The following is a 26,891-nucleotide window of genomic DNA, read 5'->3' on the forward strand; positions in this document are numbered from 1 at the left end:
CAAACCTTTGAACGGTAGTGTATATATTTTTTATCCCCCGTCCCCGCAGGAGGCCTTTTGGTAGGCCGTCATTGTAAATAAGAATTTGTTCTTAACTGACTTACCTAGTTAAATAAAAGGTTAAATAAAATACAAATTAATAATAATTTGTAATAATGTGGTATGACAGCTCCAATTTAATGCTGCAGAGTCTGACTTATCAAGAAAATATTTAAAAGTTTAGTTTCAAAATAAGTCCCTATTGAGTAGGAACATCTAAGACAGAAAAAAAGACGACAGAGACAAACACGTACCGCATCAAAATGGTGTTTTAATTCAAAACGGATAACAATTCAATCCAAGCAGTACTCCCCCACCCCCCCAACCCCCTTTCTCCAATGTGCCACTCATACAAAATCAAAAGAATCAAATTGTCTCGTCTTTAGAGAACAATAGAATATATTATAATTCTTCTTTGTATGGGGGTTGATATGAAATACTTTCCTCTTTTTCCCCTGCATTATTATTACTATGTGCAATTAACAATATTCACAACTATGTACATTCAAACCTAAGTCAGTTTCAAATAAACTTCAACAAAAAAACAAAAACCTTTAAAAGTAAAAAGATAGAAAAAAGCTCAAATTAAACAATATATTTATATTTAAAAATATAATTGAAGACATTTACAATAATATGAGAGTTCAATTATGATTTCTTCATTTTTTATTTTACTGTAGGCACATTGTAGATACACCCCCCTACATATTTGGACATTGAAGCTAAAAACGTTTAATTTGGCTCTATACTCCAGCATTTGGGATTTGAGATTAAATGTTAAAATGAGGCCACGTCACCTTTTTGAGAGTATTATCCTACATATCTGTTTTACAGTTCATAAATGAAAGCACTTTATGTATCCAGTGCCCCCATTTGAAGGGGACATAAGTATTTGGACAAAATCACTTACAGTGTACTCTTTAGCTTTGCACTGTTGTACTATGGCTGTATTCATCAATCTAGCAAGACGACCCAGAAAGCTATGTATGGCCTTTGGCTTTTTTAAATGATTTTTACAACTTTTCAATCCATATGATCTAGTAGTACATAAAAGTATAATAAGCCATATACAAATATGATGACATCACAGTAAATTCATGACACGTCAATAAACAATAATTGTCATACTTTATAAGCCATCTATACAGTTAATCAGTTTTAGGAACATCTACCCAAAATATGTCACCTTTTTACCCAAAATATTGTGACATTAGTGATGTCTTACCAACATTTTGGCCATTTAATCGGCATGCGTCCTCCGTATCAACAAGGGGAGATGCTCTGCAAAAATCCATTTTTATTTGTCCTACTGATGTGCTTTGTGTCGGTTTTTGACATAAAAAAAAAACGTTTGAACTCATTTTAGGTTTAAGGAAGTGTGTAGGTCGCATTCTTTATCGTACAGCTATGTATGACTAATTTCAGGAAACTAGGCATATGTCACGCATCACTACTTAACCGGAGAGTCATTTCAACGTAATAAAATATTATTTACAACCATCTGCTCGAAAGGAATCCAGCGTCGTCTGTGTCATGTCTGTGTCGTGAGCAAGTGAGGTCGGGCACTGATGTTGAGCCATTAGGCCTGGGTCACAGTCGGCGTTCCAATTCATCCCAAAGGTGTTCGATGGGGTTGAGGTCAGGGCTTTGTGCAGCCCAGTCAGGTTCTTCCACACAGATCTCGACCAACCATTTCTGTATGGACCGCGCTTTGTGCACGGGGGCATTGTCATGCTGAAACAGGAAAGGGCCTTCCCTACAAAGTTGCAAGCACAGAATTGTCTACAATGTCACTGAAGCATTAATTGTCTACAAATGTACACTGAAGCATTAATATTTCCCTTCAGTGGAACTACGGGGCCTAGCCTGAACCATGAAAAACAGCCCCAGGCCATTATCCCTCCTCCACCAAACTTTACAGTTGGCACTGCATTCGGGCAGGTAGCGTTCTCCTGGCATCTGCCAAACCCAGACTACCAGATGGTGAAGCGTGATTCATCACTCCAGAGAACGCGTTTCCACTGCTCCAGAGTCCAATGGCGGCGAGCTTTACACCACTCCAGCTGACGCTTGGCATTGCGCATGGTGATCTTAGGCTTGTGTGTGGCTGCTCAGCCATGGAAACCCATTTCATGAAGCTCGAGACGACCAGTACTTGTGCTGACGTTGATTCCAGAGGAAGTTTGGAACTCGGTAGTGAGTGTTAAAATCGAGGACAGATGATCTTTACGCATTTTGCCCTTCAGCACTCAGCGGTCCCGTTCTGTGAGTTTGTGTGGCCTAACACGTCGCAGATGAGCCATTGTTGTTCCTAGATGTTTCCACTTCACAATAACAGCACTTACAGTTGACCGGGATAGCGCTAACAGGGCAGATATTTGACGAACTGAGTTGTTGGAAAGGTGGCATCTTACGACGGTGCCACGTTGAATGTCACGGAGCTATTCAGTAAGGCCATTCTACTGCCAATGTTTGTCTATGGAGATACCATGGATGTGTGCTCAATTTTATACACCTGTCAGCAATGGGTGTGGCTGAAATAGCCGAATCCACACATTTTAAAGGGTGTCCACATACTTTTGTATTTATAGTGTATAAAACGATGGGGAATTTATCAAATATGTCATGTTAAAGTATTATCAGTCATTTCCTGTCTTAGTATTTGGTCCCATATTACTAGCATGCAATGACTACATCAAGCTATGACTACATCAAACTTCTTGGATGCATTTGCAGTTGATTTTGGCCAAGAGAAATGAATGTAAATAATGTAATCTGTGATTTTGGAATCACTTTTATTGTAAATAAGAATATAAATGTTTCTGAACACCTCTACATTAATGTGAATGTGACCATGATTAAGGATAATCGTAAATTAATCGTTAATAATGATGAGCGACAAAGTTACAGAGGAACAAAGATCATACCACCAAAACATGCTAACCTCTCACCATTACCAATAACAGAGGCTACAACAAAACATGCTAACCTCTCACCATTACCAATAACAGAGGATACAACAAAACATGCTAACCTCTCACCATTACCAATAACAGAGGCTACAACAAAACATGCTAACCTCTCACCATTACCAATAACAGAGGATACAACAAAATAAACTAACCTCTCACCATTACCAATAACAGAGGATACAACAAAACAAACTAACCTCTCACCATTACCAATAACAGAGGCTACAACAAAACATTCTAACCTCTCACCATTACCAATAACAGAGGCTACAACAAAACAAACTAACCTCTCACCATTACCAATAACAGAGGATACAACAAAACATGCTAACCTCTCACCATTACCAATAACAGAGGCTACAACAAAACAAACTAACCTCTCACCATTACCAATAACAGAGGATACAACAAAACATGCTAACCTCTCACCATTACCAATAACAGAGGCTACAACAAAACAAACTAACCTCTCACCATTACCAATAACAGAGGATACAACAAAACATGCTAACCTCTCACCATTACCAATAACAGAGGCTACAACAAAACAAACTAACCTCTCACCATTACCAATAACAGAGGCTACAACAAAACAAACTAACCTCTCACCATTACCAATAACAGAGGCTACAACAAAACAAACTAACCTCTCACCATTACCAATAACAGAGGCTACAACAAAACAAACTAACCTCTCACCATTACCAATAACAGAGGATACAACAAAACAAACTAACCTCTCACCATTACCAACAAAAGGGGAGTTAGTCTTTTTTGGGGCATATAATATTGATGCCTCTAATTTCTCGCTCATCATTATTCATGATTATCCGTAAGCATGGTAGCATCCACCTAAGTGTGTTCAGAAACCTACTCTATTCTTATTTACAATTCAAGTGGATTCATTACTCATATAGTAATTAATCATTTATACCATTCATTTATATTGGACACAACAGAAACAACCCAAACCAATAGTAAATGCATCCAAAACACTTTTGCAGAGTCACAAGCTTGATGTAGTCATTGAGTGCTAGGAATATGGGACCAAAGTACTAAACTTCTGACTACTTTAATACACTAAGTGTATGAAACAGATATGTATGAAAATCAATTCAAACAGATGGGGATATTCTGTACTGTCGCCTCATAAAACATCTGATCTCAAATCCATAATGCGTAAATATAGAGACAAATTTAACTTTTAGCTTCCCTGTCCAAATAAAGATGTAGGGGAGTATACGTGAGGCGCTGTTGAACTGGATTCTCCGGGAGGGAAGAGAAGCCCGTGTTGGGGGTCATCTTGGTGGTCATGTGACGACCGTTTTTAGATGCTCAACACTGGCTGACGCTCATGTAAACAAAAACACTGGAGACCCAACAGCCTGTGTCATCGTCAGCTAGCACCCAGCTAACCCTCTCTAACCTGATCTCAATAACAGTACAGGACCTCCAAAATAAAAAGAACACATCTCTTATAGTCCCCCCCCCCCCTATTTCCACACAATACAGAGCTGTTATGTTAACACAGCCATAAAGTGCTCTGGTTGGAAGAGATATCATATCAGACACATTTAATGATTTGACAAAAGGGGTATTCTTTGGCATCCGTCGTCTTCCCTATTCAATTATGCCACACACATAAAACTTCAAACAAAAATACAACTCTGAATATTGCAATGAATTTCCATCACCGTACTAAATAACACTGCAATAGAATCGTCGATCCAATTCACCCCAAGGAAGCTGTTTTAGAATAAAGGGCATTTGTCTTTTAATCTATTTGATCAGGAGAATTTATCAAAAGGGGGAAAAAAGGAATAATAATACAAATAAAAAAAAGATCTAAAGAACTAAAACAAAAACAATTTAATTCTACATGTGATCATGAAACATAAGAAGTTCATATGTTTCTGATGAGAACCAATAACACTCCAGAAAGCTCACACACCTATCTGACCACAACCAATCACATGCCCGCATCAATATCTCAATTTGGCATGTCATTCAGGTCAAATATCCATAGTTCTGATATGTGGAGGTAATACTCACTATTTAATAGAGAGGTCCACATACTGTATGTGTTATAGCCAATTCTCAAGTAGTTTTAGCATGACAATGAAGGAACACAAGCTAGAGGTTGGTTATGGCACATTAAGCATGGACCGCCAGGCTACTATAATAAACTAGCCACATTATACAGTGTGTGTGTGTGTGTGTTTGCTGTACAATGGGCTTCATATCACACAGTTGACTAACCCCGTTCTCCCTTTGAACAGAAATGGCAGGAACACACTTTCCCCTCATGTGTGTCCTTTGAAGCTACAGTACAGTATACAGCCAGAGTGTGAATATATAATATAACCCCCATCAATAGATGACCACTGTCATGCAGACAACTCTACAGTGGTGCGTGGTGGTCGAGCATTTCACTCGTGTCATAATTAGCCAACACCAGTGACTGTCGACAAAAGTGAGTTCTCGTGTTAACCACATTGGTGCCATGTCCATGCACTGTGTCATTTTACCATGTCAACAGGTGCATATACCTATAGTCTGTGTGAATATACTGAAATCCAATATACCTTGGGAATATACTGAAATCCAATATATAGAGGAACCTAGATGAAAATGTATCCCATTATGTCGCTGCGTGAAAATACTGAAATCCAATATACTGTGTGAATATACTGAAATCCAATATATAGAGGAACCTAGATTTCAAAATCTCCCATTCTGTTTCCCAAATGAATGAGACTAGAAAGTATGACAACATGAGACTATTTCCAGAGTAACCCCGTATGACCCCCTAAATGAAGTACTGTGATATAGACATATGACACTGGGGCCAAAAACAGTTGTCCTCTATGTTCACAAAAAGGAGGAAGCTGTGGAGAAAACACAGTGGAGATGTTAGGTCGGAGCTCAGTTCTCTCTCTCCCCATGGTGACAAATCTGAGGCTCAGGAGCCTAAACAGAAATGTTCTCTCCTGTTCTGGGCTGTAGCTGTATTTTTAGTTCTGCTCTACATTGTCCACAGAGAGACATGGATTCGGGGAGCTAGGCAAGGTGACCCGCTTTCTCCATGAGCGACCGATTTTCTAAAACCAAGGTGGCTTTTGTTTAAAAATAAAAAGAATAAACAGAAAATAAACTTCTATTTCTCCACAGAAAGGTGACAAATTTGGCACACTTAATTTGCTTTAGCAGAGGGGCTTCTACAGCATCTTAATCCGAAACAAAGAGACACGGCTAGGCTATCTTCTTTCTTTGAAACCCACACGATGCTGATACATTGTATTCACCTAAGGCAAAAGGATTGTGATAGAGTGATGTGTTGTTGTCGAGTTAGCCCCCCTTCTCCCCAGTCAGTAAAAATAGTATAAAGAGATGGAGAGGGAAAACAGGGGGATTGAGAGAGGATAGACATGGGGATTGAGAGAGAATAGAAGCAGGGAAGGAAGGAGTGAATCCCTTTTACAGTTCTGCTGTTGTAGGAAGACATTCAGAGGGTGTTTCTTTCTCTCCATCCCCTTCATCCCTCTTTCAGAGCTGGCAGAGACAGGATGTGAGGATATCCACCCCTTCATCCCTCTTTCAGAGCTGGCAGAGACAGGATGTGAGGATATCCACCCCTTCATCCCTCTTTCAGAGCTGGCAGAGACAGGATGTGAGGATATCCACCCCTTCATCCCTCTTTCAGAGCTGGCAGAGACAGGATGTGAGGATATCCACCCCTTCATCCCTCTTTCAGAGCTGGCAGAGACAGGATGTGAGGATATCCACCCCTTCATCCCTCTTTCAGAGCTGGCAGAGACAGGATGTGAGGATATCCACCCCTTCATCCCTCTTTCAGAGCTGGCAGAGACAGGATGTGAGGATATCCACCCCCCAAGTCGCTAGCTTTCTTTTTTTCCTCCTCTCTCTCCACTGTTCCGTCTCTCTCTCTCCATTCTCAGGGGGATGTATTGAGCAGCTTGGTGGATTTATTGGGATAATTGATAGCCAGACTGATGGCTGCGATGTTCTTCAGAGCCTGCGAGAAAAAAGAAATAAAAAAAAGAGAGGAGAGTGAGTGAATGAATGAGCAAGTGAGTGAGAGAGGAGGGGATGTGGGAGTGAGAGAGAGAGAGAGAGAGAGAGAGAGAGAGAGAGAGAGAGAGAAAAAGAGGTGTTGATGAGAGAGTGTGTGAGAGGGGAGGAGTTGAGCAGGGAGAGAAGAGTTACAGTGCATTCGGAAAGGATTCAGACCCCTTGACTTTTTCCACATTTGTGACGTTACAGCCTTATTCTAAAATGTATTAAATTGATTAATCAATTTACACACGTCACCCCATAATGACAAAGCGAAAACAGGTTTAGACATTTTTGCAAAAAAAAACATGTATTTTTAAAACTTATTTACATAAGTATTCAGACCCTTTGGAAATGTGACTTGAAATTGAGCTCAGGTGCATCCTGTTTCCATTGATCATCCTTAAGATGTTTCTACAACTTGGAGTCCACCTGTGGTAAATTCAATTGATTGGACATGATTTGGAATGGCACACACCTGTCTATACAAGGTCCCAAAGATGATAGTGCATGTCAGAGCAAAAGCCAAGCCATGAAGTCGAAGGAATCGTCTATAGAGCTCTGTGACGGGATTGTGTCGAGGCACAGATCTGGGGAAGGGTACCAAAATATGTCTGCAGCATTGAAGGTCCCCAAGAACACAGTGGCCTCCATCATTCTAAAATGGAGCATTTCCTAGAGCTGGCCGCCCAACCAAACTGAGCAATCGGGGGAGAAAGTCCTTGGTCAGGAAGGTTACCAAGAACCCGATGGTCACACTGACAGAGCTCCAGAGGTCCCCTGTGGAGATGTGAGAACCTTCCAGAAGGATAACCATCTCTGCAGCACTCCATCAATCAGATCTTTACAATAGAGTGGCAAGACAGAAGCCACTCCTCAGTAAAAGGCACATGACAGCAAGCTTGGAGTTTGCCAAAAGGCACTTAAAGACTCTCAGACCATGAGAAACAAGATTCTCTGGTCTGATGAAACCTGGTCTGATGAACTTTTTGGCCTGATCACCAAGTGTCAGGTATGGTGGTGACAGTGTCATGCTGTGGGGATGTTTTTCATCGGCAGGGACTGGGAGACTAGTCAGGATCTAGGGAAAGAAGAACAGAGCAAAGTACATAGAAATCCTTGATGAAAACCTGCTCCAGACCGCTCAGGACCTCAGACTGGGTCAAAGGTTCATCTTCCAACAGGACAACGACCCTAAGCACGCAGCCAAGACAACAAAGGAGTGGCTTTGGGACAAGTCTCAATGTTCTTTAGTGTCCCAGCCAGAGCCCAGACTTAAAAACCGGTTGAACATCTCTGGAGAGACCTGAAAACAGCTGTGCAGCGACGCTCCCCATCCAACGTCACAGAGCTTGAGAGGTTCTGCAGAGAAGAATGGGAGAAACTCCCCAAATACAGGTGTGCCAAGCTTGTAGGTTCATACCCAAGAAGACTCAAGGCAGTAATCCCTGCCAAAGAAAGTGCTAAGTAAAGTGTCTGAATACTTATGCACTGTATAACCTTCCAGTGTACCTACCTAGCTAATCCAAATATATAGTTGCATTTACTGATTAACCTCAGCTTGGTGCTAGCAGCTGCACATAATTGCTTTTTAATGTACATAAATGAGCACGTGAGAGCAATAAATTGTAAATGTAATAAAAACTGTTGCACCTACAAATGTAGTCATTCCGGCATTTCAGTCCAATTGTCACTTTAAGGGGGCTATAGTCTTATTTTAATCCAATGTCTAAAATTTGAGCTAGGTAGGCGCAAGAAAAACTCTTAAAAAGGGAATTGCTAACAACCCTGTCAAAAAAATCTGGTATGTGGTTCTCGGTAACGACCGACGGGTCATGACGAGAGACCGGGAGTGTATTGTGTACCTCCAATCAAGTTGATTTGCGAATTTTAATCAAGATTGGTGTAATATTGGCATGGATATGATGGTAGGGAGATTTGAATTGAACACTGAGCTTCAACCAATGCCGATAATAGACTAAGATCAATGAGGTTTTAGACATCTTTAGACAGGTAAACCCTTCTCAGCTCTGACAATCAGACATGATCATTTTAATCGTGGATCTCCCAACCCCAGAATCCCCCCTCCCTTGCCTGATGCCCCCTTGCACCTCTGCCCTTCTGTCGGGATCACAGCAGAGCGGGACGGAGATGATGTTCGCTAAGCCACGCTTGATAACGAGAGGTAATTACCAGATACATTAGTACAGAATGCAGCAGCAGCCCACATACAAAGCACCGGTAGGGGGTTTGTGTGTGTGTGCAGTCTGTTATGTGTCACTAGCATTATGATTCACCATTAGTGGAGGAAATGAGGAACAGCTGAATATTATAACTAAAGACCACCGGTATTCTCACTCTGGGACTCATCACACCCTGATTGACAAACGGGAAAACAGATCAAATCAAATTATTTGTCACATGCGCCGAATACAACAGGTGTAGACATTACTGTGAAATGCTTACTTACAAGCCCTTAACCAACAATGCAGTTCAAGAAATAGAGTTAAGAAAATATTCACTAAATAAACTAAAGTAAAAAATAAAATAAAAAAAACTAACAAGGCTATATAAAGTGGGTGGCGGTACAGAGTCAATGTGCGGGGATACAGGTTAGTCGAGGTAATTTGTACATGTAGGTAGGGCTAAAGTGACTATGCATAGATAATAAACAGCAAGTAGCAGCAGCATAAAACAAAAGGGGGGTGGGGGGGTGTCAATGTAATTTGTCTGGGTGGTCATTTGATTTATTGTTCAGTCGTCTTGTGGCTAGAAGATGTCAAGGAGCCTTTTGGACCTAGACTTGGAGCTCCGGTACCGTTTGCCGTGCGGTAAGCAGAGAGAAGTCTATGACCTGGGTGACTGGTTTTTGACTATTTTTTGGGCCTTTCTCTGACACCGCCTAGTACGTAGGTCGTGGATGTCAGGAAGCTTGGCCCCAGTGATGCACTGGGCTGTGCAAGCTACCCTCTGTCGTGCCTTACGGTCGGATGCCGAGCAGTTGCCATACCAGGCGGTGATGCAACCGGTCAGGATGCTCTTGATGCAGCTGTAGAACTTTTTGGACCCATGCCAAGTCTTTTCAGTCTCTTGAGGGGGAAAAGGCGTTGTCGTGCCCTCTTTACGACTTTCTTGGTATATTTGGACCATGATAGTTTGTTGGTGATGTGGACACCATGGAACTTGAAACTCTCGACCCGCTCCACTTCAACCCTGTTGATGTGAATGGGGGAGTGTTCGGCCATCCTTTTCCTGTAGTCCACGATCATCTCCTTAGTCTTGCTCATCTTGCTCAGGCCTACCACTGTCGTCAGCAAACTTAAATTATGGTGTTGGAGTAGTGCATGGCCACGCAGTCGTGGGTGAACAGGAAGTACAGGAAGGGACTCAGCATGCAGCCCTGAGGGGCCCCCGTGTTGAGGATCAACATACAGATGTCTTGTTGCCTACCCTTACCATCAGGGGGCAGCCCGCCAGGAAGTCCAGGATCCAGTTGCAGAGGGAGGTGTTTAGTTCCAGGATCCTTAGCTTAGTGCCCACAAAGCTCATCACTATGGTGTTGAATGCTGAGCTGTAGTCAATGAACAGCATTCGCACATGTTCCCTTTGTCCACGTAGGAAAGGGCAGTGGTGAGTGCGATTGAGATTGTGTCATCTGTGGATCTTTTGTGGCAGTGTACAAATTGGAGTGGGTCAAGGGTTTCCGGGATGATGGGGTTGATGTGAGCCATGACCAATCTTTCAAAGCACTACATGGCTACCGACGTGAGTGGTACGGGCTGAAGTCATTTAGGCAGGTCACCTTTGTGTTCTTGGGCACAGGGACTATGGTGGTCTGCTTGAAACATGTAGGTATTACGGACTCGGCCAGGGAGAGGTTGAAAATATCAGTGAAGACACTTGCCAGTTGGTCCGAGAATGCTTTGAGTATACGCCATGGTAATCCATCCGGCCCCGCGGCCTTGTGAATGTTGACCTGTCTAAAAGGTCTTGCTCACATTGGCTACGGAGAGAGTGACCACACAGTTGTCCGGAACAGCTGGTGCTCTCATGCATGCTTCAGTGTTGCTTGCCACGAAGTGAGCATAAAAGGCATTTAGCCTGTCTGGCAGGCTCACGTCTCTGGGCAGCTCGCGGCTGGGATTACCGTTGTAGTTTGTAATAGTTTGCAAGCCCTGCCAGATCAGACGAGTATCAGAGCTAGTGTAGTAGGATCCAATCTTAGTCCTGTATTGACTCTTTGCCTGTTTGATGGTTCGCCTGAGGGCATAGCAGTATTTCTTCTAAGCGTCCAGATTAGTGTCCCGCTCCTTGAAAGCGGCAGCTCTAGCCTTTAGCTCGGTGCAGATGTTGCCTGTAATCCATGGCTTCTGGTTGGGAAATGTACAGTCACTGTGGGGATGACGTCGTCGATGCACTTATTGATGAAGCCGTTGACTGATGTGGTATAGTCCTCAATGCCATTGGATGAATCCCGGAACATACTCCAGTTTGTGCTAGTAAAACAGTCCTGTAACATAGCATCCGCGTCGTCTGACCACTTCCGTATTGACAACAGTCTTAAAAGTGGTATGTCAACGTCGTTTGTATTGCATGGATGGAGTATGTTTTGGAATATTACGGAGATCTGGGTCTGGAGGCACAGTGAGAATGTTATCTAACCTATATGTTTGAGCCCACATTCCAAGATGGATCATTCATGATATTGATAACCATCTAGGTCACAGAGTAGTCCTAGGCAAAGTGTAAGTACTTAGAAACTATTATTTCAAATATCTTCCAAGCATTACCATCCCGAGTGAGTAGAATATGTAGTTACAGCTCTAAATCTTTATAATGAGATGAAAAAAAGAATGTCACTTTCTACATTGCTAGCATCATGATGTTGGTGGTCAATCCCCGTCTTCAACATTACCAAGTACAAAGTGGTGCAAGTCTAACTAAGTTCTTACCAGTGCTGTGCGGGCTAGGAGCTGTTCATTGGTGGTCAGGGCTAATAGGTACTCCTGGAGAATGCCTTCCTCCTGGAAAACAAAGACAATGGTTTGTCATCCTTCTCAATAACACCTTGCTCATCCGTCCTTACATGCTTGCTACACTGTGACTTCCACGCACAGAACATACATTGAGCAATAAAACTGAGGTACAAACAGTGAATATGCTATGGGTTTCAAATCATCGATTTCTGCCAAAAGTGCCCATACAACCTACAGTACATTCACTGGAAAGAGTTCATGAAACATTCCAGAGACAATCTCACTTGTCACTGGGAGAGTTTCTGACCACTTACCTCAAGAGTACTGAGAACAGCTTTCTGTGGTATGTAGAATTTAGCGTAGGAAAATCCTTCAAAATTACTAACAAATACAATAGAGCTTCCAGCAGAAGAAGCCAATTCTGAGAAAGAATAACTCTGCCATGAAGACCTGGGTTCAAATAGCATTTAGTTTTCTGTCAGATACTTCCGCTGCGCTTAATTGAGCTTGTCTGGCGCAATGGAACTAATGTAATAGTCCCCAGAAGTGCAACTCCAAACCTCGCCCACCTGGCAGTCCAGACAGGCTCAACCCCACTTTGGAATTAGACTAAAAAAAAAAAATCCTAGTTGAACCCAGGCAGGTCTGGTGTTCCTGTTATTATGTAACCGTGGAGAGAGAGAAGAGTTCCACAATATAGATAAGACTGTGACTGGCCAAATGGAGCTTTTATGGTGTAGCTAGTAGGAGAGGGAGACACAATCCAGACCCTCATACCTCCATCCGTCAGTCTCGCAAGCTGCTAAATGTGACTCTATTCCCTATTTAGTGCTCTACTTTCACAAGGGTCCATAAGGCTCTGGTCAAAAGTAGTGCAATATATAGGGAATAAAGTGTATTTTGGGACATATCCTCACTCTCCCTGTCCCAGCCTGCTGTTTATACTAAGGTAATATCTTGGACTATTTGTATAGCTGACAGTGCGCGACAATCCCTGACATGTATACTTCAGGAGATATAGGCGAATATAACTAAAGGATCCATTTGATGATGTTAGAAACGCCTTTATACAAGTCACTTCCTGTCTGAAGTACATTGTGTGCGTACCAAATAGCACCCTATTCACTACATAGTGTACTGCTTTTGAAAAGCAAAAGTAGTGCACTACACACAGGGAAAAAGGTGCTATTTGGGATGCAGGCTATGTCTTAGAGATTAACATCTTCCCGAGGTGCTCTCATGCACATAGAACAAACGTTTCGGAAGTTGGGAAACCAGACCCACATCTCCCATGCCCGCTCTGTCACGAGACCCTACATAAGACACTGTTTGGGGATGCACCAGAAGTGACTGTATATTAACCACTGAGCCTTGGCAGTTCATACAGTATGTCTACTGGTTCTGGATGAAAGTTCTGCACCAGATGGGACCAGACAGGCTACAGTTGACAACTAGCCAAGCTGGCTTTATTTGGCACATTAACAGAAATGTTGATTCATGTCTATTGTTTCTGTCAAATTAACCTCAAATATGAGTAGGGTGCTATTTGTGGAGGCTTACATAATGTACTTGGTCCTCATTTCTTTTTTTTGAAAATCTAATAAAAGTAAAGGCTCTGAAACCTGACGCGTCAACATGTTCAACAGCACGCCGCGCTCGCGGCATCAGGTGTCAACATGGAACTGTGAACTACGCTGTATGTTATCACCTTACTGGGAACTGCCCCATTCGTCAACACACTGACAAAGTAGATTCAATGCTCATAATTATTTTTAGGACAAAGATGATGACATATCTATTACAACTCCTGTAGTCTGGTCTGAGCATAGACATCTGTATAATATATTGTCAGGGTGTGAGTGTGTCGATCTCTCTTTGTTTAAGTGTGTGTGTGTGTCATAGTAGAACAGAGTCTAAGGGTTGTCTAAGGTTTAGACACACACACACAGACTAGTGCATGCTGAGGCTATGGTCAGTGTTTCCCCTCTGATTTTTTCAGTGGTGGTGGCAAGGTTATAGTGGGGGTCATTTGGGACACAGTAGTGTGCAATATGTATGACAAGGCCCTGCACACCTCTGGGATGCCCCTCCTCCTCTGTTCTTTCGCAGAACACAACACTTCACTACCCACCAGTTCAGATATGGAGAGTGAGTCAGCAGTAAATAGGCTTTGCAGCAAACAAACACATTTAGGTGTTTGTGAGAGTGTTTGTAAAAAAAAAAGTATTTTTCTGTGGGTTGATTATATAGAGAGAGAACAAACATTCGCTGTTTGGAGAAAGGGGAAGAATCATACCATCAGAGAAATGGGAAAACATCAGACAGCAGGTCTATGTGTGATTCTGGATTCTAATGTTTTCCCCCTCGGGCCCCGACATTTATCTGAATGCTACACACCTACACGTACTGAAAACACCAAATAAGAAAGGAAAAATATAACTTGTTAAAGAGTGTATGAATCTACTACTGAACAAAATGGTATCACAACATGGTTCACAACATAATAAGCAGACATGTGAGTGTATTAGCAATAAATAGGCTGATGCTTTCCTTCAAATACATTGTACATGTCGCATCAGCAACGGAGTGCTAGAGAACATAGTTTTCAGGATGACATTTTTCTCTCTGATTAATACAAGGAATGTTATGGAAGTACAGAAGCCCAATTATTTTTATAAAACAATTACTCTTGGAATTATTGTTTTAACAACTAAGTATCTCATTCAAACCACTTAGTATCTTGTTTGAATGACTTAGTATAAAATATACAGTATCAGTCAAAAGTTTGGACACACCTACTCATTCAAGGGTTTTTCATTATTTTTTACTATTTTCTACATTGTAGAATAATAGTGAAGATATCAAAACTATGAAATACCACACAGAATCATGTAGTAAACAAAAAGATGTTAAACAAATCTAAATATATTTTATATTTGAGACTCTTCAAAGTCGCCACCCATTGCCTTGATGACAGCTTTGCACACTCTTGGCATTCTCTCAACCAGCTTTATGCTGCATTCACCTGGAATGCATTTCAATGAACAACTGGTGTGGCTTGTTAAAAGTTCATTTGTGGATATTATTTTATGTGTTTGAGCCAATCAGTTGTGGTGTGAGAAGGTAGAGGTGGTAACCAGAAGATAGCCCTATTTGGCAAAAGACCAAGTCCATATTATGGAAAGAACCGTTCAAATAGGCAAAGAGAAACGACAGTCCATCATTACATTAATGCATGAAGGTCAGTCAATACGGAACATTTCAATAACTTTTTGAAGAAAGTTTCTTCAAGTGCAGTCGCAAAAACCATCAAGCGCAATGATGAAACTGGCTTTCATGAGGACCGCCACAGGAAAGGCAAACCCATGGTTACCTCTGCTGCCGAAGATAAGTTTATTAAAGTTAAATGCACCTCAGATTGCATTCCAAATAAATGCTTCACAGAGTTCATGTAACACACATCTCAACATCAACTGTTCAAGAGGAGACTGCGTGAATCAGGCCTTCATGGTCAAATTGCTGCAAAGAAACCATTACTAAAGGTCACCAATAAGAAGAAGAGACTTGCTTGGGCCAAGAAACACATTAGACCAGGTGAATGGACATTAGACCAGCTGAAATCTGTTCTTTGGTCTGATGAGTCCAAATTTGAGATTTTTTGTTCCCAACCGCCGTGTCTTTGTGAGACACAGAGTAAGTGAACGGATTATCTCTGCATGCGTGGTTCCACTGTGAAGCATGGAGGAGGTGGTGTGATGGTGTGGGGGTGCTTTGCTGGTTACACGGACTGTGATTTATTTAGAATTCAAGGCACACTTAACCAGCATGGCTACCACAGCATTTTTGCAGCGATACGCCATCCCACCTGTTTTGCACTTTGGGAATAATATTTGTTTTTCAACAGGACATTGACCCAAAACACATCTCCAGGCTGTGTAAGGGCTATTTGACCAAGAAGGAGTGTGATGGAGTGCTGCATCAGATGACCTGGCCTTCACAATCACCCGACCTCAACCCAATTGAGATGGTTTGGGATGAGTTGGACCGCAGAGTGAAGGAAAAGCAGCCAACTAGTGCTCTGCATATGTGGGAACTCTTTCAAGACTGTTGGAAAAGCATTCCTCATGAAGCTGGTTGAGAGAATGCCAAGAGTGTGCAAAGCTGTCATCAAGGCAAAGGGTGGCTACTTTGAAGAATCTCAAATATATTTTGATTTGTTTAACACTTTTTTGGTTACTACATGATTCGATATGTGTTATTTCATAGTTTATGTCTACACTATTATTCTACAATGTAGAACATAGTCAAAATAAAAACTCTTGAATGAAGAGGTGTTCTAACACTTTTGACTGGTACTGTATATATACACACAGTATATCCAACAAGTCAGTTGGTAAAATGTCTGCACTGCTAGAGCTGCCCCAATCAACTGGAAGTACTGTTATTGTGAAGTGGTACCGTTTAGGCGCAACAACGGCTCAGCCGCGAAATGGTAGGCCACACAAGCTCAAGGCCCGCCAAGTGCTTAAGCGCATAACAACCGTCTGCTCTCGGTTGCGATGTTCGATGAGCAGGTGTGCACATACTTTTGGTCATGTAGTGTATGTAGTTAGATAGATAGATAGATAGATGGATGGATGGATAAATCGGTGGATAGATACACACGTTCCTCTTAGGTGAATCAGTGTCTGAACTGCGTGTCGATCTCAGGCCATCACTATGGTACCCAGTGTGACTGCGTGAGTGCTAGTGAGAACTCCTACTGCCCCCTGCTGGTAGAACCACACAACACTCCCACATGAAAACACATCAACCTTAGTTTGAAGCGCACACACACACAGACACAGACACACACACAGACACACAGACACAGACAGACAGACAGACAGACAGACAGACAGACAGACAGACAGACAGACAGACAGACAGAAGACAGACAGACATCAACAACAACAACAAGACAGACATCATTTCAAACTAGACAGACACCCAGACAGACTCATTTCATCTCATATCCCCAGCAGCCAGCGGTGGCGATCCATCTCTGTGACAAGTCAACAGATCAGTAATTTCAGTAATTTCACTGTTGGACTGGCAGCTTAAGCCGCATTCATTCAGTGGGAAGAGGAGAGGGAACTACTCTAGTCGAGAGCCTTTATAGCCAGTCAGGTTGAATGGGTATCTATCTTTAAATAAGTAGACGTGACAGTTCCGCTTTGAACTAGCTCATTTTAAGAAAAAATTAAAAGATGAACTAATGTCTCTACCTGTCAGAACACAATGTAGACGTGACTGGCTCAATTTAAGGGACACCAAGCTGGAAGGATCATTTCCTGCTGGACTGCAAAGCGCACGTCTTTCCTTAATTCAAGGCAGGTTAAAGAGCAACTGGTCACCCACACACCTATTGAAGGTTTCAGGTGGGCAGCTCTCTCTCGCTTCATCCTCGCCATCTCTCCTCTCGCTCTCTCTCCCTCCACCCTCTCTTTCATTCTGTCTCTCCCCCTCCCAGGCTCCATCCCTCTCTCTCCACCATCAAGCTAGAGAGATAATAAATAGTGGTGTGCCAGCCAGGCAGCAGGTGCCAGGGGCTGTGTTGTGTGACAGATGGCAGACCTGCTGCTCTGGGCCTGGACTGGGCCCAGCAGGTGAACAGGTGGGCTGAATAACACACTGAGGGGTCAGGGCTTTGTGACAGTGCTATATTAACCTTCCTAGGTGGAAACAGGCAGGCTAGCTGACAACACTGATTACCACACACACATATTGAGAAGTGCATTAACACATCTAGAGTGCCAGCACTTTCCATAGACTGGTAACTGGTTCTTCACATTGACATGTCTGATAAAAAGGACGAGCTCTTTGGGTATTAGTAAACTACGCATGAACCTGTACAACCTTTTACTTACTACCCTCCCATCATAGAACGTTATGTCCTCTAATTGGACAGCAGCAAGTGTGTCTGTGTGTATGTGTTTCTCACCATGGCCCTGTCTTCTGCGATGAAGAAGAGCTCCGTGAGTGCTCTGTGTAGGGGCAGCAGTACAGTGATACTGGTGGGGTCCTGACTCAGACCGCTCTCCATGGTCATGAACAGCTGCCATAGAGGCCTCAGCAGAGTCAGCTCACAGCCCCTACACACACACACAGATAAAAGAGTTAGAGACTAGAATACACAGGTTTGGTGTCTTTTCAGTGAGATGTGAACCTGCAAATTGGGTCAAGTTAAGCTCCTTAGTTCTCACCATTAGGCGACATCATACATCTGTAGGATAGTGGGTTCGGTTCCTGGGATCAACCATACGTAAAATGTATGCACGCATGTCTGTAAGTCGCTCTGGATAAAAGCGTCTACTAAATCACATATATTATTATAATAACACATTGTGTATTCTATTTAGTCAGGGTGATGTCACTACGGCCAGGTGGGGCCAGCGGCATGGAAAATATGCAAATCCTCCAATAGATATGTGACCTCATCTCCATGGCAACTATCAGGACATTAGGCTTCTCTGGAATACTCTAAGCAAAAACTGTTTTCTCTAGCTCTAGGGGGAAACACAGACGCAGAGGATACAGATGTGTTTGTAATCTTCATACTGAGCCTTAGGAAACTATTAAATGGTTTCAGCTGCTAATCAGTAGGTTTTTTACCAAAGTCTCAAGTATAATAGTGTACCCCAATATTTGTGACATGTTTGCTTTATGGTTCTAGTAGGCAAAGAGTGCGGTTGAGTCGTGTGTTTGGGAGTGTGAATCCAGCTTGTTACTTTAGGTACCTGATTCTAAACTAGGCTAAGTAGTGCCTGAAGTCCTGAAAGCGTTGAGCAGGTGACAGAATGAGGTGTGTGTGTGCGTATTTACTTGTGTGTGTACTGTGTGGATATACAGTGTGTGTACTGTGTGGATATACAGTGTGTGTGTGTGCGTGCATGCGTTCAAGATGGATGCGAGGGACAGGTTTGGATAAAAGCGTCTGCTAAAATGGCATATATATACATTGGACGGAGTCTCACCTCTGTGATTGACACTGCAGGAGGCGGAGCAACAGGTGGATGGCCTTCAGTCTTTGGTTCCCGGTCTGGCGGCAGGCCACGCCCACCTGCCACTCCCAGATGTCAGCCAATGGGAGGTGGCTGAGCACTTGGTCGTCAGCCAACATTTGTTTTAGGATCTCAAAACCTGTTTGAGGAAGAGACAAAGAGAGATTTAGACGTGAAAGGATAGAAACTATTTCCCTCTATGATCAGACAAAGCACTCAGTAGCACTTCTTCTTGTGTGTGTGTGTGTGTGTGTGTGTGTGTGTGTGTGTGTGTGTGTGTGTGTGTGTGTGTGTGTGTGTGTGTGTGTGTGTGTGTGTGTGTGTGTGTGTGTGTGTGTGTGTGTGTGTGTGTGTGTGTGTGTGTGTGTGTGTGTGTGTGTGTGTGTGTGTGTGTGTGTGTGTTCAGTCAGCTGCATTAGACTCCCATTATAAAAGCTTAACCAAATGTGACAGGTCCTCAGCTGATGCTAGCCCCGGCCCACTTCGTTCATCAGTCTCACTCTCCCAATGCCGCTGCAATGTGTGTATGTAAGTGTGTGTACATGCATGTGTGTAGACCGACCTGTTTGGAAGCGGCCCCTGTGTCCCCCAGTGACAGTGAATTTGTATCCCCACTCTGTGTTGCTCATGTCTGAGATGAACCTGTAGTGCAGAGTATCCCCTGTGGAGAAAACACACAACACACATCAGTAATCAACACATCCTGAGACTACACATGCACAGACACGTGGTGAAACTATGTAGATAGAATAGATAGAAACCACATTGTGGAAACATCTTTAATACCAACCCCAAAGCAATTCAATTAATTGGGTGGCATACTTACTCCTAGTCCACTCTCCCTCGCCTAGACCCCCCTCTCTCTTTCCTAGTTTCCCTGTCCCCTCTCTTCCAGCCCCCTCTCTCTCTCCCTGCCATTAGTCCTTGTCCCAACCCCCTCTCTCCCAGACAGTCCCTCTCCCAGCCACCTCTCTCCATGCGACTGTCCCCTCACCAGGGATCTCGAAGTCAGTCCATTTCTGTGGGGAGCCGCTGAAGTTGTGCAGATCCTGGAGAAAGTCAGAGCTGCTGCCCATGATAAGTTCATCACAGCCCTCCTCAGTGTAACAGCGGGAGTCAAACTTCACAGATAGGTAGATGGCCCCTGGGATGTGCACCTTGTCCTACAGAGAGAGAGAGAGAAAGAGAGAGAACAAGGGAACGAGAGAGAGAGAGAGAGAACGAGAGAGAAGAAGCTCTACAAAATCATTGATCGGCTGCAGAACAGTTAGTCCAACGCATGCTTCCTCCAGTAGGCCACACAAGAAAGCCACAGTACATATCTGGCGTGGAATTATCTTAATATCAAAAGAATGAAAACCACTTCCACATGCTTATATTTGAAGTTATGTATCATTTTCTTGCAAATGCTCATTGATACTGATATACAGTTTAAGTCGGAAGTTTATATACACCTTAGCCAAATACATTTAAACTCAGTTTTTCACAATTCCTGACATTTAATCCTAGTAAAAATTCCCTGTCTTAGGTCAGTTAGGATCACCAATTTATTTTAAGAACGTGAAATGTCAGAATAGTAGTCGAGTGAATGATTTATTTAAGTTTTTATTTCTTTCATCACATTCCCAGTGGGTCAGAAGTTTACATACACTCAATTAGTATCTGGTAGCATTGCCTTTAAATTGCTTAACTTGGGTCAAACGTTTTGGGTAGCCTTCCACAAGCTTCCCACAATAAGTTGGGTGAATTGTGGCTCATTCCTCCAGACAGAGCTGGTGTAACTGAGTCAGGTTTGTAGGCCTCGTTGTTCGCACACGTTTTTTCAGTTCTGCCCACAAATTTTCTATAGAATTGAGGTCAGGGCTTTGTGATGGCCACTCTAATACCTTGACTTTGTTGTCCTTAAGCCATTTTGCTACAACTTTGGAAGTATGCATGGGGTCATTGTCCATTTGGAAGACCAATTTGCGACCAAGCTTTAACTTCCTGACTGATGTTTTGAGATGTTGCTTCAATATATCCACATCATTTTCCTACCTCATGATGCCATCTATTTTGTGCAGTGCACCAGTCCCTTCTGCAGCAAAGCACCCACACAACATGATGCTGCCATCCCCGTGCTTCACGGTTGGGATGGTGTTCTTCGGGCTTGCAACCCTCCCCTTTCTCCTCCAAACATATCGATGGTCATTATGACCAAACAGAAGACATTTCTCCAAAAAGTACAATCTTTGTCCTCATTTGCAGTTGCAAACCGTAGTCTGGCTTTTTTATGGTGTTTTTGGAGCAGTGACTTCTTCATTTGCTGAGGGACCTTTCATGTCGATAGGTCTTGGATGACTACTTTTGATTTTCCCACGATGTCAAGCAAAGAGGCACTGAGTTTGAAGTTAGGCCTTGAAATACATCCACAGGTAAACTTCCAATTGACTCAAATGATGTAAATTTGCCTATAAGAAGCTTCTAAAGCCATGATCATTTTCTGGAATTTTCCAAGCTGTTTAAAGGCACAGTCAACTTAGTGCATGTAGACTTCTGACCCACTGGAATTGTGATACAGTGAATTATTAGTGAAATAATCTGTCTGTAAACAATTGTTGGAAAAATGACTTGTGTCATTCGCAAAGTAGATGTCCTAAGCGACTTGCCAAATCTATAGTTTGTTAACAAGAAATTTGTGGAGTGGTTGAAAAACGAGTTTTAATGACTCCAACCTAAGTGTATCTAAACTTCCGACTTCAACTGTATCTCCTATATTTAGAAACGTGTAGACCTTCTAGTGTGCATGTGGAAAGTGAGATGTGGTAAAAAGAGTTCTCAGTGGGGATCTATGTGGTACCCACCTCAAAGTTAGTGTTGTTGTCGTAGGGGTGTTTAGACTCCCGGACTTGCACGGCCATGCCAGGCTCCTCCATGAACTGACACGCTGTCAGAGACAAACTACCCAGCATGCTCTGGCTGCAGCCAACCAGCACTTTCTGTAGAATCTGGTGACCAAAGGAATGAGTTAACCCACATCAACATGTAGACACCCTACACATTTCTATACCACTCACTCACACACAATTTTGTGCACCCCCTCTCACCCGTTTCCAGAGTGGAAGCTCAATAACTCCCTGTGTGAAGACATCACACACACACACACCACCTCCACACGCTTACCCTCTCCCAGAGTGGTCGCTCCTCCAGCTGCATCAGCATGTCCAGGATGTAGGCCATGTGTGATGCCCCGCTCAGCTCCAGAGCCTCCTCACTCAGTGGCGCCCCCTGGGGCCAGTCAGCCAGCAGCGACGCCAGCACGTGGCGGGCATACAGGGTGGCGATGGCCTGGTTCACCTGAACATATTGATATCATCATGTCATTTAGAAGACCATTTTATCCAAATCCACTTGCAGTACAGCGACTGCATACTTCTTGAGTAGGTACAGATTAAGACAAGTCCTGGCCTAAAAAAAGCATGTTCAATGGCTTAATATGTGTCCGGGAAACAAGCCTGTTTAGTAAACGTGATCCTTGCAGGAATCGAACCCATAACACTGGCATTGCTAGCTAGTGCCATGCTCTTACAGTACCAACTGAACCAGACAGACAGGACCTCCGCCTCCACCTACCTTGACTAGGTACTGTCTGACAGAGCGGTTGCTGCGGGCGTCCAGCTCCTTGTGCAGCAGGGCGGAGGACTTGGTGCGGCGCTGCTTGGCGTAGCTCAGCTGGAGGTCAGTCTCCGTGTTGGTGATCAGCTTCTGAGTCACCACCGTGGTCTCCTCCGTAGCCTTCTCACAGTGACTGGGCTTGGACTGGGAGAGGAAGGGGGAAGGGGAGTGGGTTATTTATCAACTGGTTCTATTATCTTACTGACACCAATTCTTCAAACTACGTCAAATGTAATGCAGTGCTCACCACACAGGGCACGACGATCATGTCAGTGTCCACGGCCTTGGTGCTCCTCTCCTCAGAGCGAGGTCTCTTGGTGGGCTGCCACTTCTGAGCCAGCGTCCTAATTGTCTCGTCCGTCTTGATCACGTCTCCATCAAACCTGCGGGACATCAACCAAGTCAGCCACCATCATGCAACGTCATAGCAGAACATTGTCTGGGATGGATGAAAGCTAAACAAGTAAGGCATGAACATGGCATTGGTGCAATGGTATTCAAAACACATTCTTTATGAAGCATATATTTGTTTATTTCTGTAAAGTGTGTTGTGACTGTTAAATTCAATTGTGATTTGATTTGTATGGAGGAATGTATGACAGGAATGTGATCCAATTCTCACCTCTTCTGCACCTCCAGAAAGAAAGAGTCCGTTCTCTTCATCTGCAGCTCGTACATGGCCCGCAGGATGTGCAGGGGCGCGTTTAAGGCATCATGGGTAATCTGAAACAGACACAATTCAGAGAGATTGTTACAATTCAGAGAGAGAGATATCGTTACTTTCTCGTCCAAGTGGTTTAGTGCTATTAAAGCAGTGGTAAACAAGCTTGCCTACCGACTGGAAACCCGGGTTCGAGACCGGAGATCCAAGGGGCTGTCGCCCTTCGATACATTAGTGTCAGAAGTAGGATTTTAAAAAATTCAACAGTACAATGAGGATGTGGGCATCCCTGCTGACCTGGAAGCAAATCTTAGTCTCTTCGTCGAGCCCCTCCAGTGGGTCAGGCCGGTTGGGGTCGGGGTCGTCGGTACAACAACTAGAGTGGTCCGAGTCATGCTCCTTGTCTTGCTCCTTCTCCTCCCTCTCCCCGTCCTGACCCTGGGCCATGCTGTGGATCTCTCTCTTGGAGGAGTAGAGCATTATGGAGAGGATCTCCAGGTCTCGGAGCAGCCACAGCTTACTGAAGCCTGTCCCCTTACTGCACTTCCTCACCAGGAGCTGGGTCAGACCGGATTGTTGGATGGCCTCCTGGGCCTCAGCAACGCCGTGCTTCTACAGGGAAGGAACACAACAGGAAATGTTAGACAAAGTCTTCAAGGTCAACCACTAGAAGACGGAAATGGACATTCAATAAAAAAGACAAAAAATCTAGAAGAAAGACACAGCACAGGTGATTAACATAAAATGTCATATTGAAGAGAGAGAAAGGGACATACTGTAGAAGTTGAGTGATGATAACCAAAAGGTGGCTTTGTTTCTGAGGTACCTTGAGTGTGTTGTAGAGGCCCTTGAGGGCCAGTGAGACGACCCAGGAGGCCTCCACAGCGTCGGGGGTACTGCTGTCCTGACTGCTCTGCAGCAGGTGGCTGATGATGGAGGTGAAGTTACTGAGGTAGCGGGTTAGCTGGGCCTGGGGGGGTCCCTGACCCTGACCTATGCCCTGGACCTGGGACCCTGGGCTGTGGGAGCCTGTAGCACTGGAGTCCTGCGGCTGGATCAGCTGGTAGTCCTTCACTGTAAGGACAGGAGAGGGGTGGCATACAGATTCAGAAAATCTTTGTCCCGTTGCTGGGCAATTTGGTTGCAGTAGTATAAAAACATCAAAACAGACACACAAATGTGTGAGGGTTTAAAATACAGCTCTACTATGTAAACCATGAGCAAAATGTATGAAATTAACTTTGTGACAGTCCGTCCTCTCACCTGTCTTTCTCTTGCGGGTCTTGACATCCACCACAGCAGCGTGGTTCTTCTCGGTGAAGTGCTTGAGTAGGATCATATGATGCTGCTCGTTGGCATTGTCTATGAACACTGACTGGGTGCCCATACACAGCACCTAGGATAGCAGAAACAGCCAGGGTCAGACAGAGGGCACAACAGTGCAGGGCAGAAGGTCTTCAAGCCCCTTGAATGGTGGACTAGTGGATGAGACGGCAGCAGATTGAGTGATGCAGTACGAAGATGCCAACACTATCATCAAGTTTGCTGAAGACAATAGTGGTAGGCCTGATCACTGACTACGACGAGACAGCCTATAGGGAGGTCAGAGACCTAGCAGTATGGTGCCAGGACAACAATCGCTCCCTCAATGTCAGCCAGACAATCGCGGTGATCGTGGACTACAGGAAACAGAGGTCCGAGCACGGGCCGGGAGCTTCAAGTTCCTCGGTGTCAACATCACTAAAGATCGATTGTATCATGGTCCACACAAACCAACCCAGTCGTGAAGAGGGCACGCTTCTTCTCGCTCAAGAGGCTGAAAAGATTTGGCACGGGCCCTCAGATCCATAAAAAGTTCCACAGCTTCACCATGAGGGCATCTTGACTGGCTGCCTCACCGATTGGTATGGAAACTGCTTGGCATCTGACAGCAAAGGCACTACAGAGGGTATTGCATACGGCCCAGTATATCACCGGGGCCGAGCTCCCTGCCATTCAGGACCTCGAGAAGAAGGCCCTAAAAACTGACTAACTTTTGACTCATCACATACAGTTTATTTGGAAAGTATTCAGACCCCTTGAGTTTTTCCACATTTTGTTACGTTACAGCCTTATTCTAAAAAGGATTAAATAGTCCCCCCCCCCCTTTTTTATTTTTAAGAAATTTGCAAAAAGAATCTGTTATCACTTTGTCAATATGAGGTATTGTGTGTAGATTGATGAGGATTTGTTTTTATTTAATCCATTTTAGAATAACGCTGTAACGTAACTAAATGTGGGAAAAGGCAAGTGGTCCGAATACATCCCGAATACACGGTTTGCTGCTGCAACTGTTTATTATCGATCCTGTTGCCTAGTCACTCAATAGTCACTCTATAGTTATATGTACATATCTAATTCAATTACATTGGTACGCCTGCACATAGACTCGGTACTGGTACCCCGTGTATATAGAAATATTATCGCTACTCATCGTGTATTTATTATGACGTGTTATTACTTCTCTATAATTTCTCAATTTTCTTTCTCTCTGCATTGTTGGGAAGGGCCCGTAAAGTAAGCGTTTCACTGTTAGTCTACACCTGTTGTTTACAAAGCATGCAAGGAATAAAAATAAATGTTAGATTGAGTTCCAGTAAATTGTCAATAGTATATAGGTATATAGCATTGGATGCTCCTCAGGAGGAAGGGGAGGACCATCATCTCCAGTGGATTTCATAAAAATGAAAATAGTGAAACATAAAAAAAGTTATCATTTCTATATGTATATGTATATATATATATCATGCTGTTTGTATTTTACTTATATATTAGTTGTATTTAAGCTACCAAATAATTGATTCAAACACACTGTTTGCAATGAAGGTCAACAGTAGCTTCAACAGCACTCTGTAGGGTAGCATCATTATGTAGCTGGAGGACAGCTAGTTTCCGTCCTCCTCTGGGTACATTGACTTAAATACAATACCTAGGAGGCTCGTAATTTTCACCCCCTTCTATAGACTTACACAGTAATTATGACAATTTCCTGAGGACGTCCTCCAACCTATTAGAGTTCTTGCAGCATGAACTGATATGTTGTCCATCTAATCAAAGGATCAGAGAATTAATCTAGTACTGAAAGCATAAGCTACAGCTAGCTAGCACTACAGTGCAAAAAAATGTGGTGAGTAGTTGAAAGACAGTTGAACCGTTTTTAACAAATGAAATTCTTCAAAAATGAAGGAGAAGCAATAGAGTTAGCTGTACTTTGTTGTATTTTTCACAATTTCACTTACTTAGCTAGCGAATGCAGCGAGCTAGTTCAGCCTACTTAAACACTCAGCTCAAACAGAGAGGAATGTTGTGTTAGTTAGCGGGATATGGCTATCCAACAATGGAACTCTTCCAAGTCAAAGTAAGCTTTTGGTTTTATTAATTTATTGCCACCGGGGCCCCCTGCTGTAGCTGTTAAACTGCTTGCTGCTGACTG

General features: G+C 43.4%; 1 protein-coding gene across 5 annotated transcripts in view; it reads right to left on the reverse strand.

Annotated features, from left to right (window-relative positions):
- Nucleotides 1-4,568: 4,568 nt before the first annotated feature.
- zzef1 (zinc finger, ZZ-type with EF hand domain 1) overlaps nt 4,569-26,891 on the reverse strand; it is a 51,219-nt gene continuing 28,896 nt past the window's right edge. For all 5 annotated transcript variants that reach the window (XM_046304454.1, XM_046304452.1, XM_046304453.1 and 2 more), the window contains exons 43-56: nt 24,683-24,815; nt 24,246-24,493; nt 23,717-24,031; nt 23,381-23,481; nt 23,006-23,141; nt 22,717-22,902; nt 22,267-22,440; nt 21,948-22,091; nt 20,099-20,267; nt 19,667-19,765; nt 19,078-19,243; nt 18,045-18,195; nt 12,038-12,109; nt 4,569-7,047 (exon numbers count right to left, since the gene is read on the reverse strand). In XM_046304454.1, the coding sequence (XP_046160410.1) occupies nt 6,967-7,047; nt 12,038-12,109; nt 18,045-18,195; nt 19,078-19,243; nt 19,667-19,765; nt 20,099-20,267; nt 21,948-22,091; nt 22,267-22,440; nt 22,717-22,902; nt 23,006-23,141; nt 23,381-23,481; nt 23,717-24,031; nt 24,246-24,493; nt 24,683-24,815 (2,175 nt within the window). In that variant the 3' untranslated portion in view covers nt 4,569-6,966. The remainder of the gene's footprint in view (nt 7,048-12,037; nt 12,110-18,044; nt 18,196-19,077; nt 19,244-19,666; nt 19,766-20,098; nt 20,268-21,947; nt 22,092-22,266; nt 22,441-22,716; nt 22,903-23,005; nt 23,142-23,380; nt 23,482-23,716; nt 24,032-24,245; nt 24,494-24,682; nt 24,816-26,891) is intronic.

The sequence above is a fragment of the Oncorhynchus gorbuscha genome, linkage group LG16 (genome assembly GCF_021184085.1).
Source record: "Oncorhynchus gorbuscha isolate QuinsamMale2020 ecotype Even-year linkage group LG16, OgorEven_v1.0, whole genome shotgun sequence".
In the NCBI taxonomy this organism is placed as follows: Eukaryota; Metazoa; Chordata; class Actinopteri; order Salmoniformes; family Salmonidae; genus Oncorhynchus; species Oncorhynchus gorbuscha.